This window comes from Bombus vosnesenskii, unplaced genomic scaffold (genome assembly GCF_011952255.1).
Source record: "Bombus vosnesenskii isolate JDL3184/JDL3185 unplaced genomic scaffold, Bvos_JDL3184-5_v1.1 scf7180000013265, whole genome shotgun sequence".
NCBI lineage: Eukaryota > Metazoa > Arthropoda > Insecta > Hymenoptera > Apidae > Bombus > Bombus vosnesenskii.
Window position 1 is genome coordinate 3,772,462 of NW_022882925.1, and position 20,087 is coordinate 3,792,548.

The 20,087-nt window shown below is 35.5% G+C and overlaps 1 protein-coding gene across 2 annotated transcripts in view; it reads right to left on the reverse strand.

Annotated features, from left to right (window-relative positions):
- The window catches only part of LOC117242970 (extracellular serine/threonine protein CG31145), a 93,040-nt gene that overhangs the window by 12,439 nt on the left and 60,514 nt on the right, over positions 1-20,087 (reverse strand). For both annotated transcript variants that reach the window (XM_033510043.1, XM_033510044.1), the window contains exons 2-3: positions 16,131-16,255; positions 10,030-10,105 (exon numbers count right to left, since the gene is read on the reverse strand). In XM_033510043.1, coding sequence (XP_033365934.1) covers positions 10,030-10,105; positions 16,131-16,255 — 201 coding nt within the window. The remainder of the gene's footprint in view (positions 1-10,029; positions 10,106-16,130; positions 16,256-20,087) is intronic.

Sequence of the window (20,087 nt, forward strand, 5' to 3'; positions counted from 1 at the left end):
TTCATTTTCACTTTCTCGAGGGAATAACTCACGCTTTATTACCACGTTCTGAATTTCATTCAATCGAAATTTCGTAATTGATTCAAACCGAGATTCAGATAAGAGAGGAATTTTCATCTCGGTTCTACGATCGTTCTCGTTGCCTGAAAAATATTTTGCTCGTTCAAGGCCGTAGCACGTACAGCTACGCGACAGTTTCGAGATGTCGGAATCCAGAAGCAAGCGATTTCTCGAGAAAACATAACCCTACAGAGAAAGAGAAGAAGAAACGGTTTTCTCTTCGTTTTCTCCCGTCCCTCTACCTCGTTTCCGGTTCTATCGTGAAAGTCGACGGCGATAAATAAAAAAAAACCGTCTCCGGGGAATCCTTCTCGTACGTGTGCACCTTTCCTTACGAAATATGGCGCTAGAACAAGAAACCCAGAATTCCGTGGATCTACTGACGTTGAGCGAGTACGTGCTACGCAGGCTCTATAAGAATGTAAATAATGGGACAAAACTTTCAGAAAGAGAGTGTTTGATTTTAAATGTTTATGAATTAATTCTAAACGATGGTATCAGTGGGTTACAGATAACCGTCATAGTACATATATAGGGTTTTTCCGAAACCATGATACGAGCGGTCGGATGGTGATTCTACGTGTAAAAATACATCGAAGAGAAGAGTAACAGCTTTTTCGTTCAAGGCTTCGTTTTCGAGAAAAATGGGTTTGCAAACTCGTCAGCTACCCGTATCATGTATTGACTGATAGTGTTGAATTACGAAATTTTTGTTTCTGCTCGTGTCAATATTACTAATCATGGGCAATGTCACAATTCGTTAATTGGTTTACATTACATTATATTACATGATAACAATACGGTGGTCATGAATAGTATTGGCATAATATCTATTATCGTATTATATTATAATATTTATTATTCTTAAAGAAATTCTGGTTTAGAGTGCCATTTTTAGGAATTTTATTGAATTTTTTCCATAGAAACCACGATATTTCTACTAGTAAACTTTTGCATACACATGTTTGATAATGTTTGAAGGACATTCATCTTTCTTCTTAAACGAAAATGATCGAACTATTTTAAGCGAAAAACTTACGCGAGTTATGTAAACGTCATTACGCGGAGTTCTTTCAAAAAGAAAATCTCTTACTAGTGTCTGGCACGATTCTGATTATTCTACTTATCTGAAAGGGAAAAATAGAAATACGTCTATGGTATGAACGTACACTTGACTCTCAGCAATTAACTATCTCTACTCTAATTAGGTTATGAAATAAAAAAATGTTTCTGTCCGCGTATTAACAGGATTATAAAAATATTCCTAATTTCTTGTATTTCGTGGTCGAGGATGAAAACACGAGTAATTTGAAATAAAACTATCTTTAATCTCGATACTTAGCAAACTTTTTGCATATTGCGATCCAATATCCAAACTTTTACCAACTTTGAATCAAAATTCCAGTGAGAATACTGAAATACTTTCGCTTCTCATTAACCCGATTCGAACTTCGTTTTATCAGTGCCTGGCGCAAATAATTCCTACTAACCATTCAGCAGACTCCTAATCAAAATGATTTTTTAGTTTCCCATTTTTTAATTACGAACCGAATAATCGTATTACCATCTCGTTTGATGTAATGGTATCCAGTAACTACGAAACTATGTAATTAGCAAAGGCTGTGAGGTTGATGATAACGGTAGAAAAATTTCGAACCAAAATTTTTCAATTAAATACAAGTACGTTATATTTCACGTCTCTGTGGATTGTTTATCGGCGAATAAGAGATGAAAATCAAATGAAAATAGCAAACAAGTTTTCGCTTAATATCTAATAATAAAATGTGGATCTTTATGCAAATTTATATTTTCATGGTAAGATAAAATGAAGAAAAGAAGCCTAAATTGTGATTTATACTTAGAGGTAGTAAGTGTTATTTCGTTAGAAAATTGATCATCAACTTTTATTTCCTCTAGTAACTTTTTTTTAATACATTGAATCCAATTCCCCCCCAAATTCCATGTCAAATAATTTCCCAGGAAATTACATACATTTTTATGCACTCGTGACGAATGTAAAGGTGTAAGCGAAACAAAGTACTATGCAGGTTCCCTTCATAAAGACACGCAATTGTATAAAAGTCCGTCGTCTACGTTATGAATTTTATCAAAATTGATAATTGCGCTCGAGGATGTTTCTCATAAGATAAAAAGAATCGTCAAATTTCTGCGGAATATCGACTACGGAAAGAACGAAACAAGGAGAAGAACGCTGGGCGGAACTTTTCCAAGCAGGCTGGGCTAATTAATACGACGGTCGTGCGGTAATTAGCCCGTAATTTGCATCCGATTAAAAGTTAACTGGCATCGCGAGGCTGCCAGCCAACCCTTGCTGTCTGACCTTCCGACTTCGCGGCATAATTCTGTTTACCAAAGGCTCCTTCCTTCTCCTTAGCGAAGCGAAATTTTCTACCGGCTGGCAGCAACGAGGTGCGCGGGAAAGATAACCAGTATTTCGTTGGAATAATTGCGCGGAATAAGACCGGGGTCACGGCTATTTTATATTCAAATGAACCGGTTCGTACGCGATTTATTCCGGGGCAAATATTAATTGCATCGTCCACTGTTGAGGACCTACAGATTTATAGGTCAGATTAGAGGAATTGCTTTTCTTACAGGCCGTCTCGAAAATCTGGGATATACGAGCTTCGGTTTTTCTTCTTGCCTCGTTTCATACCGCAAATTGATTAAAACCCTGCTACGATTCTCGAATATCTATGTGACGAGTACGCTCTCATTTTAACGAACAAAAAGAACAATGTTCTAAGACGTTTGATAAAAGATTGGAACGAAGAGTCGTCGTGTAAAACTACATTTTTTAATTAACCTTTAATAAGACTTCTTTCATATTTTCTCCGGATTGAATGTATTTTTCAGTGTTAGAAAAAAATGAAAGTGACCGAAAGAATTTAGTTGAACTTCTGTGATGAGTCTACTTTTATGTCAATATTCTTGACAAGTAAACTTCCTGTTATATTATTTATTTATCGTAATGAAGTATTTTATATTACGAAATAAGACGAAATAAAATGATTGTTAGAATTTTTAAATGGGGTATTACCATACGTACTTTTATATATTAATGGTTGTTTTTTTTTTTATTATCGTATTTAAAGAAGCATAAAAATGAATCATATTTGCTTGAATTATTTCTTCATTTTTTTCTATGTTTTTTTAATACATAGTACAGAGTTCGATTATTGAAATTTTTCGAGTTTGAGGTTTTGAACCTGTATATATTTTGCGTGTATTCCCCTACAATTTTTCGTGCACGAGCAACTTTATACGAGTCACGTATACGTATACACGAGTGCTCGAGATTTTTGTGAAGCTCGTAAAACCAGTTCCATTGAAATTTGCTATATCGTGAATGGTCAAACGCTAATTGCGGCTAAAACTAATGATGTAGGTCGATGGTAATTATTGCTGGTCGATTAGTCGACCGAGTGGTGGAAAGCGAATAAAAAACATCCGACCTACGACCAGCAACTTCTTTTCCTCGGTTGGTTAAACTAAACATGCAAAGCGTGAACAATGATTTAGTTCAATTATCGAAGTATAGAGAATGCTTTCTAGCTGACTCATGCTTTTCAAAGACATTTATTAATATCATTCGCGGTTCTTTTGACGAGATAAAGTTTAGAAAAGTTGGCCGAAGTGCAACGAGGAAGATTATCGAAATTTGTTAGTAAAATGCGAAAAAAAGAGAGGTGTTTTTAATAATGGAGTACACGGGATTCAGACGCTAAAGTTTCGCGGCAAATTTAATAACGCGAACTTCGCTAGCCGCAGGAAGGTGGATAAGAAGGAAACTTGTGTTTCTCGCAAACCATATAACCAGCAATTTTATTTTTAATAATCGCTTTAGAAATTGTTGAGGAATAAACAGACATTTAAAGAATGTAAGATGTATGGAAATTGAAAAATAGAAAAGATATAAGATTTTTATGCATGTCCAAAATATTTCATTTTTAGAAACACATGTTTCAATAAATTCTAAAAAGAATGCCTTTATACATCGGTGTACATACGAACGTTAAAAGATTGAAATCATATGTGGAAGAGAAGCTTCTCAGTTTTAATTATTTTATAATCAACATTGTACTTTGATGAGCTTTAATTCATTAAATGATGAAACTGGCGGTAATTTAAGCGCGTTATATTTTCTTCGCAAAAACATGGAAAGAAATAAGCTTCTTAGAAGCATGACGCAAAAAGACATTTCAATCTAACATACAATTACATATTTACAAGCAAACAGAATGGTTCAGAAAACCTGCTAAATACTCCAATATTTCTTCATCCCTACAAATCAGCGTTTCTTCCTCTCCAAAGATCAAATACAATTTTCCATTTACAAATATAAATATGTTAATTAGAAAAAAAAAATAAAAAATAGAAGAGAAATATAAGAAAGTGGCACAACCTAATACACCAGCCACCTCAATCTACATCTATTTGTTCTTTATCGTTCGAAATCATCGTCTTTTCTGCAAAAATAAAATTCGCAAATATAAAAATGTTTATGGAAAAGAAAGAAAATATGAGAAAGCAGTATTACTTAATACATCAGTCACCTCAATCTTTAGGTATTCCTACTTGATCCCCTGAAATCACTGCCTTTTCTCCAAAAATGAAGTATAATTTTATGTACATCCATGAATATAAAAATATTTATTAAAAAAGGGAAAAAAAGAAATATAAAAAAATAGTACGACCTAATACACTAGCCACCTCAATATCCCTACCATGACCACGTCAATCTTCATCTATCCCTTATTTATCCCCCGAAATCGCCATCTTCTCTTCAAAAATAAAATCCACAGATATAAAAAAAAAGTATATATATATATATACACGTAAAGGGAATATAGAAAAGTAGTACAACCTAATACACTAACCACTTGAATCTCCATCTACTTCTTCTCCATCTTCCGAAATCGCCGTCTCTCCTCCAAAAATGGAAATAAAAGTCGAATCTGGCAGCTCGAACGAAATCGAAAATCACCGTTCAGATTCAACGAGTAGTTGTTCATCTGCCCGAAAATCCAAAGCTCGCAATCAAAGAGCCTTGAAGCGGGCGTCGAATAAAAAGAAACCGAGCGAAGAAATAATTTCGCGAGAAGGAACGTCGTCGTGAAAAATTGTCCATTCAATGAATCTCTCTTCGTTCGAGAGTGGAAAAGGAAAAAAAAAAAAAGAAAAGGGAAGGAACACGAAGAGCGAAAGAGAAAGTCAGAACTGGTTCGTTTCGTGAGGAGAGAAAGAGGTGTCCTCTTTAAACGTATAACGAGAGCTTATTGCGGGATTGGTGGCGCTGCAGACGCTGGCAATTTTGTGGAATTCCAGCTTTCTTCCTCCTCCCACCCATTGACACCCAAACGATTCCAGCCCTTTTCGTAGCGTGTCAGAGGATGGTCCAAGTCCGGAAACTTTCCCTGAAACTTATTGCCGAACTTATTACCGGAGTTTAAGCCGGCCTTGGCCACTTATCGTGGAATCTTCGGCCGACCGGAAGTTTAAAGGGCCAAGTGTGTGCACGGAAATGGTTGGAGGAGGTCGAACCCCCGGGAAGAGACAAGAGGGATAAAAAGGAGTCGCAATAAGCGTCCCGACGAGCCTCACTTGTCTCGAATTTTCTCTCCACTTCGGGATATTACGTTTTCTCTTGCTTTATTCTTTCGCTCCTTTCCCCGGTTCTTCCGGTTCCGGAACACGGCGATGGGTATTTGCCGCGAGTAACGAGGGGCTGACGAAAATTATCGTGAAAAATCGCGCGAAATTAAAACGCAGTGGATACACAAAGAAAGAGAACCGATAATTGGAGAATTAACCCTTTACGATCGTATTTATTGGATGGAATTAACTTTCATTGAACGAATTCCAATTACATGATCTCGGATGCGATGTATTGAATTTATTAATTTTCTTCTTTGAAGTTTAGATACATTTAATATAATTGTATCTCTCTTTGTTTCCGTTTTATACTGAAAATTGTATCTTATACTCTTCTATCGTGTGACATGTTTCAGAGTTTTCAAGGCGTCTTTCAGTCTACAATTCTATTTCATTGTCACTCGTTTATTATTTGTTAGATGTGATTTATTGGATGGAATTAACTTTCATTGAACGAATTCTAATTATATGATCTTGGATGCTATGTACTGAGTTTATTAATTTTCTTCTTTGAAGTTTAGATGTATTTAATATAATTGTATCTCCCTTTGGTTCCGTTTTATACTGAAAATTGTATCTTATACTCTTCTATCGTGTGACATGTTTCAGAGGTTCAAGGCGTCTTTCAATCTGCAATTCTATTTCATTGTCACTCGTAGATAAGTATGTTCTATATAGCTCTCGCTTCTTTAGTTGTGTAATTATGTTGATAAAAATATAAATTTGTACCGTAATGATTAGTCACTCTGATAATTCCAGTTCTTGAAGTTTACACATTTTTTTCGTTGGAAAATAAATGTAACGCAAACGAAAATTGGATGACGATATATCAATTTGGATGATGTTTCAAGAAAACATTTCATAAATATATCATACATAGAGCATGATAGAATATAAAATTGCTTATGTACGGAACATAAAAATGTCAAAAACGCTATGAATTTTTCGAACAGTTAAAAAAATTTCTTAAAAACCTCGATACTTCGGTCTTGTCTGTCGTTTCACTTGTAGCAGTCAGTTATCTCTGGCGAGCATAAATAGTAGTCGTAATTAAGCAGTAAGAAGAGCAAAATCAGGCTTCTCAGAGTTGCGAACGAGGGTGCAATGGGCTCGAAGATAGGGCGAGGAAAGTTTGGTATTTCGAGGTCGCAGCCAGAGCGAAATTACTTCTGCAGTTTGTTCGCGACGTAGCTTTTCGTCGCAATCCCACGAGGCTGGATTCGAAATACACCTCGATAAGAACGAGAAATTAACGCGAGAAACATCGGTCCTCCGCAACTTCCTGTCGACGCAATTGACCCGTATAAGTTAAGAACAGCTCGTATCCGGTCTGGCAACGTGCACAATTTATTCGAGAGGAAACAAAGCAGCAATATCTTTTACGATTGAGATCTACGACGATAATAGACAATTAAATCTATTCTCAGACAGGATAATTAACTCTGCCATTCAATTTCGTTCAGGATTTATGATTTATGACGATTACGGTGATTTACGATTAATAAGAGAGTGCCTTCTTTTTACTGCAAAAGGTGATTTAAAGAATCTCAATTCTTCGCCACTTAATTTTCATAATCTTCCTAATCTTATTGTTATCATCAATTTCGATATTTGTAAAATAATCATCGAAGAAAGAATTTTCTATGTTGGAACTAATTTTCTGTTATTTTGAGTAGAAAAAAATACTTGTGTATATCGTTCTCGAGTCCAAATGTAGAGAGCAATTTAATTTATAGATTTGTTAATTTATACCGACGAAAACAGGACGAATTTATTTTGCAATCAAATATTTCCGATCAAATATTTTCCGAAATCCCGCTGTACACAGATTTAGAGTCTTCTATAGTAAAGTGATCAATTCTGTTAAATAAATTCATTAACAAACTAGTAAACCCATAAATGTAATTACTTGGAGCATAGAAAAAGGACAAATTATTTTACTTGTCGTTATATTCTAGCTGCAAACAAAATACTGCTGACATAGAAATTTTGTTTTCGAAATATAAAAAAGAAAAGAATAAAATTTACAATTCGTTTCTTAGATTTATAACTCATTTTTCATAAGTATCATAACTTTAGTGAAACGAGAGGGAAAATGGGCGAGTAGGAGGTTGAAACTGCGTACAATAAAAAAGAAAAAAAAAAAAAACGAAAAGAATGAACGTGTCTAAAATGTTTTGCGACCCTCGATGCTCGTTTCCTCCAGTCTGCTTAAGCTGGGAAGTGTTCTTAGGTTGAAAGACAATGGGAGGATGTGACGTATCGCGTTTTCTGGAGGGAAAAAAGGGAGAGTGGGCAATGATAATTGAGTGGAAGAGAGGCAAGGACAGTTGGAGTGGCTCTCGCACGGCACGAGGCACTTGGCCCTCCACTTATGTAATTGTGCTCGTAATCCCATCCACGTAACTTTGTCAACCACGTGGCAAGAAAAACCGCAGGCCTCGTTCCTTTCTCTTACTCTTCTTCTGTTCGCATTTAGCTGACGAATCTTTCTCCTTTTCAAGAAGGAAAGCGTAGGAAGACCTGAGAATAATTTCGTAATAGCTGGCTGGCTAATAGCTTTTTCTTGTAAAATGCTTGAAGCAAATCAAATTTGTTATTTGAGTCACCGAGAAGAGAAACTGATCGATTTCATAATCCTTAAAACTTCCTCAGTAACAGTGGAAAGATACGATTAATTTAGCGCGGATATTTATGGAAATTTATATTTTTATAAATGGAACTAATGAAATGGAATTTAGGTTGAAATTTGTTTCGTGCATTAGACACTGAGTATTATAATGAATATTCTATTCTGGAAATTTTCTATAATTTTGCATATTATATGATTTCTATGGCATTTTTATATCTTTAAATTCTCTGTAAATGCATAAGAATCCTCAGGTCAATAGATAGTATTTAATTTTACAAAAATCAACGTAGTAACTTCAACGGAGTTGTTCAGTTTGGCTGCTGTGTGTCTTAATTATGATAATTGTATAATATATATATTAGTACAGCATCCATAATATATTCATAAGATGTATCTTCAAGTTTAAATGCTTTCACGAGCTTGTGTATCTTCAAACTGACGCGACTGTAAAGCTGGCATGCTGTTCGTATGCAACAGGCTCAAGATTGAGGATACAACCAACTATGTTTATTGAGTTTGAGATTTATACATATACTTCCGTAGTAATTCAAAGTAAAAGGTGGAATATTATTGCTTGAAAAATATTGCAAATATATATAAAACTTCTATAGGCACATTGTAATATTCAAAGTAAAAGCTGGAATATCATTGCTTGAAAAATACTGCGACTATTTGTAAGAATTCCGTAATAATTACAATATTCAAAGTAAGAGCTCGAATATTATTGCTTGAAAAATGCTGCAAATGCAGCAATTACGTCCCTCTTCACGCAACAAATTGGATTACAAGTTTGATATATTTTCAGCATTGCAACAGCAAGACGTCCCTACTGCAACAACTTATAAGTTCTTAGGACTCAACTTCAGAGGATTAAACGGTGTATAACTCGTACTTGGAGCGCTCTCGCAAGTTTAGTGATCAAATAAATTGTTAATCCTCGGAACTAACATCCGATTCGGACGGAATTAAATGCTTTCGCTCGATTTTATCTCGTCGAAGACGCGTTTCGCGGATTCGATTCTCGTCGAAATAATCCTTAGTAAATCGTGTCCTAAGGAACTCTCTCTACCTCTCTCTCTCTCTCGCTTATCTTCATTCTCCAAGTTTCGAGCATTCATTCGTTAGACTAAGCAGCGCATCCCACCTATTCGTATATCAAACGTGACTCACATGCCTGCTGGAGATAAGCGGACAGCTTTCAAGAAACTCTCAGTTTTAGTCTTCGACCAATTACGTAAATATATGAAGAAAATTTGAGAAAAGTAAGAAAATGAAAAAATGAGAAAAACGAGGATAGTATTCGAAGTATACTTTGTTCTAAGTAACTTCATCGTCTTTTTTGTTAATATATATTAAGAAAAATTTTAGATAGTAAAAGCAGCCTTTTTGCGATCATGTCATTACATTTTACTTGATGAAAATAATTCAGTCGGATTTTATTTAAAAGAAGTTCTAATTTATTTACTCGGAGTATTCTAAATACTAAACCGGAAATTATCCTAAAATTTGTTAAATGTCTATGTCGATACTTTCCTCATGTATCAAATGTTAAAGCAAATGTTGCTTTGTGGAAGATCAGAAACGAAGATTGCATTATTCCTGGTTAACGTTCTATGTAAGATTGACCTCTTCTTGGAAAGATTTAAATCCATTCGACTTACCTCATAGGCTTGAAGAGAGCCTGCATGTTCGAATAATTTATTTGGAGTTTCAGTTGCGTGCCGCCCTCTTTTTGAACTGCGAACAAAAAGGGAAAATACAAAGTCAGAATGGAATCAAACTATTTACTCTCTAGTCTCGCGGAAAGATATCCGATTATTGGATCGAGGTACATGAATCTCCGACTCGATTTCCTCGAGCTGAACCGGAGCAATCGAGATTTTCGATTCAATTGGTCTTAGTGCGATTAAGTCGCGTTTAATTGCGCTCTCGTCGTATACCGATACGGGGAAATAATCAACAGACACCTCTACGCAGCGTTAATCGAAATTCTCCGTTCTAAGTTAAAGTGAAGACTAAATCTCATTATAATTCCAATCATTTTGTTCCCTTACTAAGCATATGAAATTTTATTTCCTTTAGCTGTACAGATATCTAAAACATCTACAAAAAATCTAATAGGTAATTTCCCCAGTTTAGATCATAGTTTTTTAATCTGATTTAAAAATATACTCAAGGTGTTTTATAGATTTGTACAAGCTAAAAACTAAATCCAAATTACGGACAAGAGAAACTGATACTAAAAGAAACCAAACTGGAAAAAAATGAAAGATGCACAGTTTAAAAATACATTCAAAATGTTCTACAAATTATACAAATTAAAATTAAATTTTATCCATCGAAAAGAAAACGTTAATAATTCAAAGTAGAAATTAACAAAATAAGATAAGGATCCAAAGCAGAAAAGGAGCGAAAAAAATATTTCTCTGTCAAAGATAGTATTAAAATGCCATGTGGAGCATGCAGATAGGGTAAATTTATTTTAATCCAAAGTTCCTGGATGATATAATTTCGCGAGTTTTTATGACAGAAGAAAAAACGATGCGTCCCGCAAAGCTCGAGCAAGTTGAACGGGAAAAATTTCTTGGCAGAGACGTACGGAATGTAATATCGATCGTGCGTCGTCCACTGTGTCAATTTCATAAATGATATATGCCTAATTTAGGTGCCAGCCGTCTGGGTTACCCGCGGTCAATTTATCATACAGGACAATTAATCGTCTGCCTGCCGTCGCGTAGCTGGAATTATTGACTCGAACTACTTAGATCCTGGGTGCTCGAAGCTTAAACCGCCACTTACTCGGTAAAAACTAATTTACTCCTATTTTTTTTTCAATTAACTAAACCGCCCTATGATTCCGGCATTTTCTTCGAACATTCATTTTATTTATGATGAAGTGAAAGTGCTAAGAAAATGACTATTGCTATTCGTTTTATAAAAATAGTTTACTCTTAAGGTTATATAAATTATCAGATAGATGCTTCATCTTTGGAAATTTGTTAGAAGCTTCGAAAATTTTTCCTGTCGTTCAACTGAGATTTGTTCCATACTTAAGTTAAGAATGATAGACTGGAAACTTAACTATCGTTAATTCTCACATTTCTTTTTATTTTATAAAAGAAACAAATTAACGTTCCCTCTTTTCTATATCGAGTTATCAAATGCTTTATCAGTCATTACTTACGTCAGGTGTGTTAACCATGTTGCAATTTCTTCCCACTGGTATCCATATTAAATAATGAAATGGTTGAAAGGACAAGTAAAAAACGTGACGTGTATCTAGGTAATTAAAATTGGCATTGAAACTTGAAAAACGACGTTGCGCAACGAAAGAAACGAGAAACCTCTGTTGCATAGCTCATTACCATTGTTACGCGATTAAAAGTCACGACTTCGCGGAACATTTCGGTCACTGGTTTCTCGGAAGCGTTTCAATTTGTGTCAGATGTTGCTTTACACACCGGATACCCATCGATTTTCGAACTTGATTGTGTGAGCTGGTTTTACCTTGAACTCGAATAAAGTTCAAAGGTCGCGAAGAGGGAAAAAGAGGAAAGTTCGGAAAAGCTGGCGTAAGGAAAACTCTGGGTGTTTATCGACTGCTACTACCTCATCGATGAGTCAGATAAACGTTTGATAAGAAGTCTCTTAAATTGTTTTCCAATAAATGAACGAATTTCTGGATATTTTCTGATGACGTTAAAGATTTGATACATTTGAAACGTCTTGATTGTTTAATTCACGAAAATTTGCTTCTTGATTGACGCTGTTTTTTCTCAAAAACAAACGATTCAATTAAAATGCTGAATTAAATGTCTTTGAAACGCATGGCCAGGCAAAAAAACTTTGATTAATATCAAGAATTGTCAGGTTAAAAATTCAAGGAGTCCTGAACATTTCAATACGTTAACCAGTTAGCTGTCGCGATCTCTTTAAAAAGTGAGTGCCTAAAATGTATCGCATTCTTCACACTATATACAAATTTTTCATAATAATTATTTATATATTTTTATCAGTTCTTTTTACTTCTTCTTAATCTCCAACTATTCAAAACATCATAAAATTTACAAATATATTTTAGTTTTCACTAAAATTGCAATTTTACGCACGACGAGTATACTTGTTATAACACAGAATATTGTCATTTCTTCATGACGAATATACTCGTGAAAAACTGCTAACTGATTAATTTACCAAAATTTCATTCCTCGGTTTGTGCTATCTTCGTGGAAAACCATCAGCAGCTATTGAAATTCTGATAGTCTTCGACTACTATCGAATAGAAGATCCGATAAATTCCGAATATTTCGATCTATTAATTTACTGAAATTCTCCAACAATGTTTGTATTTAATTACCATATTGTATTAAATTGACACTATCTGTTTTAGAAAAATAAACGATAGGAAATTAGAAACGATAAGTTTTTGAGGACCGTGACCTGATAATACCACAGCTCAGTTTTCATCGTATCGAGTGACGAAATTCACTCTGAAGTAATTTAATTATTGTCTAGGAAGTTGGATGGGGCTGCTTTGTTACCAAGATACCGGAGCACCGTCTTTGTCCTGTTCTCCCTTCTGATCGCCGATCTCATTTCCTTCACGCCAGCCCGATACCGCTTAATAATTGCATCTCCGTCGACCAGCCACTGGTTGCCGTTGATTTAACTTCCTCCTGCTACCTCTGCATCGTGATTTGTTCAACAAACTATCGCATCGACTGTATACTATCAAAATTACATCGACCCACTCGGCTTCGGTACGCGAAACTTCTCAGTTTGTTAGAAATCTTGCGACCCGGTTTCTCTACGAGATGTTTGAAAAGTCCACTTCGATCTTTGATTAAATTTTCTTTCACCCTTTCGCCACCACGCGTCACGCATATACGTGACGAGTTCTAAAAGCCGCTCGAACTATCTGCTTATCATTTTTTATCATTTTCAAGATGTTGAAAATTCGCAGAGAAAAGAGAATGAAGACGTTTTCTCTTTTACGATTGTTGATATATCTTATGGTTTCTATTGATTTTGAATTTTATTATTGAAAACTATTAAAGATGTTACGTTTTATGGTTTACGTTAATCCGTGATTTTATTGCTGGGAATTATTTGGGTCGCTATGGCTATATGCAAATTCAAAGGAAATTTTCTGCAAGAATACGAATATCAAAATATTCTACAGTCTATTTTATAGTTATTAATAATATGTCGGCGCTTGCGGTCAAATTATTCGCGAGAATTGTACAACTTGCGAATGAGTATTAAATAAATAATTAAAAATGCCAATCATTAACTGTATATGAAAATATACTAATAATTTTATTAAAAATTGTTCATTTCCTATGCATCAATCGTCAAATGCAAATCAATGCTCGTCGATGTCGAATCCATTTAATGACGAAACAACAGGAAAAAGTAAAAAAAGAGAAGCACGACAAATTTCATGGATTCCATTCCAGTTCGAAAAGGAACAAAAGGTAAATCAAAAGCCTCCAACAATTGCCATTCGATTCGCCACTGAAAGAATGTAAAACGAAGAAGAAAGAAATAGAAATGTAAGTGGTACACGTATGGTGAATAAAAATAATCGAGCAAGAGTGGACATAATGATCGAAGCGGAAATTGAGCGTGCGACATAGTGCCAGATCTAATTTTAAAACGTTACGCTCCGAAAGTCTGTGAGAGCTGATCTTCCTCCATTCCTCTCTCTCTCTCTCTCTCTCTCCTCTCCTGTCTGTCTATTCTGCTCTTTCCGTAGGATCGGACGATCGCGCGGCATTGTTAGTCAATGAACCGCGTAGTAGCAATTACTAAGCACAAAGCCACGGCCACAATAACACCGGTTAATTGTCTGGCTTCATGGGCCGGAGAGAAATTAATTCCAACAGAGAAGATTATTGCGCCACCGTTTCCAGATTAATTTTATGCCGGCTCGTCTAATTCCCTTCTCTCCCCGATCTCCACCCTTCCCTCCCTCCTCCCAGCTCGTTTCATTTGTTGCGTCGGCTTCGTTAGCTCCCTGGCTCGCGACGATGGAACGAACGGCGATGGGAACACGCGTTTCACTGTCTGTCACGGTTTTGTTGTCCACCGAATGGACGATTATCCCTTCATCGAATGGCCCATTATCCTCTATCGAAAAATGGATATTACAAAGATAATTAGCCAATTCGATACCGTGCGAGATCTCTTTTCACGGTTCATTTTTGTCTAAATTACTTTTGTTTGACTTCTTGGATACTTAATTTATGAAAAATGGCACGTTCTTCGACGACGAAGGAAATTACTAGTCTACTACAGATGGTGGAAAATCATGAGTAACGAGGGATACAGAGATTAATTAGCCAAAATTTGTATCATATATATAAGGCAACCGATAGTTTCTTATTAAGAAACAAACGCGATATCAATTTTCTGAGCAAATTAACCATTTACTTAAAGATCAATTAAAGGCAATTTCTGTTATAATATAGAATATTTGACTTCTTCCTTTCGAGAATCTAAAAATGGCAAAATATTTTGATCAAGCTAATGATTTATCTGAAGATTAATTAACAACAATTTCAAAAGATAATTCCTTTTTTCAAAGTAACAAAGGAATATTTATTGAAGATTAATTAAGAAGAATTCCTGTTTTACGGCAAAGGCAATTGGCTTTTTTCTGTCAAGAAATAAAAACAACAGAATTTTCTGATCAATGTAAGAGATTAATTGATAGGAATTTCTGCTATATTGTTGAACACACCTGATTTTTTTCCTCTCGAAAAATAAAAGCGACAGCACTTTCTCATCAACTTCATGATTTATTTAAAGGTTAATTAACAGATATTTCCGTCGTAACATAAAACACTTGACCTTTTCCCCTCGAACAATAAAAACGACAGAACTTTTTAATCGAGCTAATGATTTGCTTAAAGATTAATTAATACCAATCTCTGTTATATACATAAAGGTTGTGTTTTTCTGCAAAGTAACAAGGCATATTATATGAGAACTCAATTAATAGAAATTTCCATTATATATAAAACGGTAGAATTTACCGATCAAGGTAATAATTTAGCCAAATCTTTTCCCTCTTTGTACATTTTTCCGCGGAACGTTGTATCGACTGAGAAAAGAATGGAGGAAGGAAGACGTCGATTTATTTCGAGCCACGTAAAATTTAATAAACGTCCACGTACGGGCTCCGCTGGCTTACCATCTATTATTTTGCCGTAGGAAAAATTCCGGGCACGATTTGCGTGCACTGTCGCTCGAAAATTTATATTACAGTATGTTCGATCGCGTAGCATTACTCGGATGTTCGGGAATTTCGATTATCATGCGCTGCATTGGCTTGGAACGAAGGTCTGACCAGTGGCGTCTGATTCTACTGAGCATCGCAATTCTGTTCGTTTACGAAGAATTTCATAAATCTACCCGGCTGGTAATAAACGTAAATTGGCAATAGATCTATTTGCCTTAGAAAATTAATTTACAATCTTCGATTTCATTCGTTTCAAATACATTACGATAGAATTGCATTTAACCTGAGACCATCGAAGAACGAACAATTCATAGAAGTTCGCCGATTCTCTCTACTGTTTATGATTTTTCCTTCGTATAATAACAAATTACGTTTAAACACGTAAATTCAATTAGCAGGACTTTATCGTCCCAAAAAATTAAAAAAGTTACTGACAGGTTTAAAATGCATCATCGATATCTCGCAAATACGAATTTTGTTAAAAGAGGGAAACATTTGGAAAACAAAGATACTCACCAACGTGAACGATAGGCTTCGTCGCGATTTCGTGCAACAATTGGTCCACGTACTTCGAGTTCTGCGGATATAGTTCTGTCCTGGAAATTTGTAGGTGAAATTTCTCCAGCGTCGAACTGTTCTTCCTAAAACAAACAAGAAACGCTACGTCAGTCTATGATCTAAGAATCACACGTACATCGAGCAAACCTTAAAAAAGAAGCAAAACAGAGTACTTGATAATATTCAATGATATCGTACCATCAGTCAGTAACATGGAACTACTAATATTCAAGAATTCGAAAGAAAATCAGTTACAAGATCTGTGCTATCTTGAGAAACATCTTCATCAGAGATTTATCAAACTAGAAGAGCTAACAGAGACGATTAATAACGAAATTATTATAGCATGAAATTCGGTAGAATCGACTGAGAAGTGATACTAAATTTTTGGCCGATGGTGTAAGTTCAGAGATGCTGAATGTCTGGGTTACATGTGTGACGGTTCAAAAAACGCAATTCGTGGCCTTTTAAAATGCATGGGACATTGTCGACACGAGCCTGACCCCTCGTTTCACGCTGGATCTAAGGGCTCCCCGCCTGTCTGATAGGCTATCCCATAGCGAGGAAGGTGTTTCCCATGGCGGTACGTGAACACCGTTAAGGCGTGCTTCTTGGCTTATCTCCGGCTGGAAGGGTTTAGTCGCGTATGCGTGACACGTGTCCACGATAACGTACATTTCCCTGTTACTTCTTCAGTCCACTAAAATGTCATCTTTTTGCTCCCTTTGTCGCTGTCTGTCTTTTCTTTCTTGTATTAGCTTAGGTTTAGAATATCCGCGGTAAAATTGAAGAAAAATGTGTAACACGTACATTATCTCAAGAGAATTTTTGACAGCTGTAGAGGAACATCGATTTCTGTTAAACTTATTATTTTCAGGGATATCTGCAGGTCGTTAAAGTATCCAATGTTTCGCAATTGAAGGCTTCGTAAAAGTCAGGATAAATGACAGTAAATTATTTCCAGCGAATGGCATTGGACATACGTGTTAAGATAAAAAATTTATTGGATGGCCTTCGTTGATATTCGAAGCTCGATACTATCATATCGAAAAATGGAACTTCGTGGTAAATAGATTTAATGTGATAGATAGGATTTATTCATTTACGGGAGATTTGATGGCGAAATATATAGAATGCTTACGGTATGTAAAAATGTATAAAACATAAAAATTAAAACGTTCGGTATAATATACGACGAACGAAACTAATCACTATCCAGGATAAATTTCTACAAAAATTTGCCACCCAGTATATTTTTCTTTTACCTTTTTCATTTAGTACCCAACTAAAATTAAAACTCATCGTTCGATTCGATTATGTCTTGACCACCTCAGTAAACTACGAAACACGCTACAAACTTTCCAAACGACCCAATAATTTCAGTTCGACTATGCTTCAACCACATTTCCACTCGATTCTTTATCCTTTTGATAGATCCATAGATTGAATCTTTACGGCGGGCAATTTTTCACTCCTTATTCGTCTAGTTGACAGTTTATAGGTAAGTGTTGCTTTAAAGAATTTCTTTTGTCCTGTGGTTTGTAAAAGAGGGTCGAAACGGAAAAGAGAAAGCTTGTTTCACGATGGTTGATCTACTGTTTCAGCGGAAAGTCTTCATCCTTGTTCTCTTCCTTTTTCCGGAAAGGAAGTCGCAGAATGGCTGAGCCACTGCTTGCCGACTTGCATACTGATCGTTCGACGACGCGTCGCGCTCAATCTTTTGAATTATCTGGAGAATCAAAGGAATGGCTGAACTTGCTGTAGATGCTGTTCTCGACTTATTCTTACAGAGCTGTAGCGATTCGTACCTTTTTCCTTGTAACGTCTGTAGATTTTTTATTCACCATAGGTTCTTCGTTCGTTTCATTGGTCAAAAAATTGAAAAAATCAAGCTATAAAAATAACGAATTGCAAAAATTACTTATTTTTTCATGTATACTGACTCACGGGGCGACGATAGTGGCATAGGACAAAGTAGAATAAGATAGGACAAACTAGCAATAAGAAGTAGAGGAATAAGTGTCATAGTGTACACGAAAAATAGTATTGTGGTATTGTGTACAAATTATGCACGGTAGTAAGGCTGATAGGTGGTAGCCATTCGAATCTGAAAGGCAAAAATTAAATAAAATATACACTGATTTGTCAAATGATTGAAACACTTGTGAATATTATTTATGAATATATTATAAGTGTCATACATTTTGAAATTATATATTGTACATGCTGTGTATACATCATTCGTGTATATATTGAGCCAATATATTTTTTATTCTAATATATATAAATATATACATAATTTTAAAAATGTATGATACACATAGTATATTCATAAATAACGTTTACAAGTTTCATTACAAACAATTCATTAATTTTAAAGTTTGAGAAAATTCATAAACAGAAAAATAAACAGAATTTTATTACGATTTTATCGCAAACAGAAGAGTAGTAAGTATTAAATAAATCATTTCGGACGAAGTTTTGTGAAAGATGCTGCAATATGCGTTTTAATAATGGCACATCCGATCTGTTTAGTTTAGTTCATTTTATTAACAGATAGGTAAAGTAAAATTTACAGACGATATAATAATTTTCGTTAATATCTTAGTCACGCCGAAGAATCAGGCCACGAAAGTTCCATCTCGTCGCAAGTCCGATGAAGTTAGCTGCGATATTGAAATCAGCCCGAATGAACACGATTTACGTCGAAAACACCTGACAGCCTAAACTTTCCCAACTCGGAAGTGGAAATCTCAATCAGTCTTTTTCCCGTGTTTGCGGAATGGTAAGGAAGAATTACCATAAAAACTCCAACAATCACAGCTAACCACAATCTTGACCAACTTCGTACAAATAGTCTTTAAAAACCCTGTGATTATCATCTTGGACTCTTCCATTCAAATGGTGTAATATTCTCATCTAAATGTCCCAACAATTATATTCGATATTAACCTTCCACTTGTAATATGGGTTGCCGAGTTCCAGGCGAAATTTTCATTGTTTAATCTCTCCGAAACGAAGATGTCGGAGGTATTTATTTTTATTGCAAAAGGGTTTAAGCATTTGTGCAAAGTACGGCTTATATAGTATAGTAAATTATGGACTACGACAAGTACGTCGGAATTTTTTCAGGTTCTTTTAAAGACCGAAAATAAGAAGAAATCAGAGCCAAGGAATGAAAGATCCAGGATGACGATCGGGTTAGTGAAAAACGATATTCCCCGAGAGTTAAGAAGATTTATGATGAAAAATATCAACTAAATTATTTATAACGTTAAAACGAATAATACGGATTTGTAATATTAAAATGTATAATGCGGACATATAATATAAAAACATGGTGAAAGATATAAAATAAAGCTTCCTTAATGCCGTTTCCATCTAGAAGCTCCAATTTTCTATGTAATTTATACCAAATTTCTTCCTCCTTGATCCGTTAGATAATCGATGATAAAACAAAATTCGGGGACGGATATCGACCACTAAAAGTTGAAACGCTGGGAAAAGCAACAATTCGTATGCAAACTTAATATTTAAACGCAGCCACGTTTCCGTTTGACATTAAATTCGATGGTTGCTGGTGCAATTACTATAAAACACTCGAAGGCCGAGTCGGTCGGGGCCAATGAGGGCGAAAAATATTTCCGGAATTCCATACATAACAACTATTCAGACGTTCGCCTCGTAAATTTTATAGGAATCCGGTGCGGCAATAACGAGCTTCAGGGACGCTCGTAAAAGTTGCTTTTTCCTGAAAACTTTATCAGCCATCACGGTCGGCCTCGGCGCGCGATCTATTAAAATTAATCAGCACACTAATTGTCACCTTAATCATCCTGCGTCTTCCCCTCTCTACCCATTTCCCCTGTGTGCCATTATTGCGACTGAGTTACGCAACGCGTCTCGTTTTTTCCC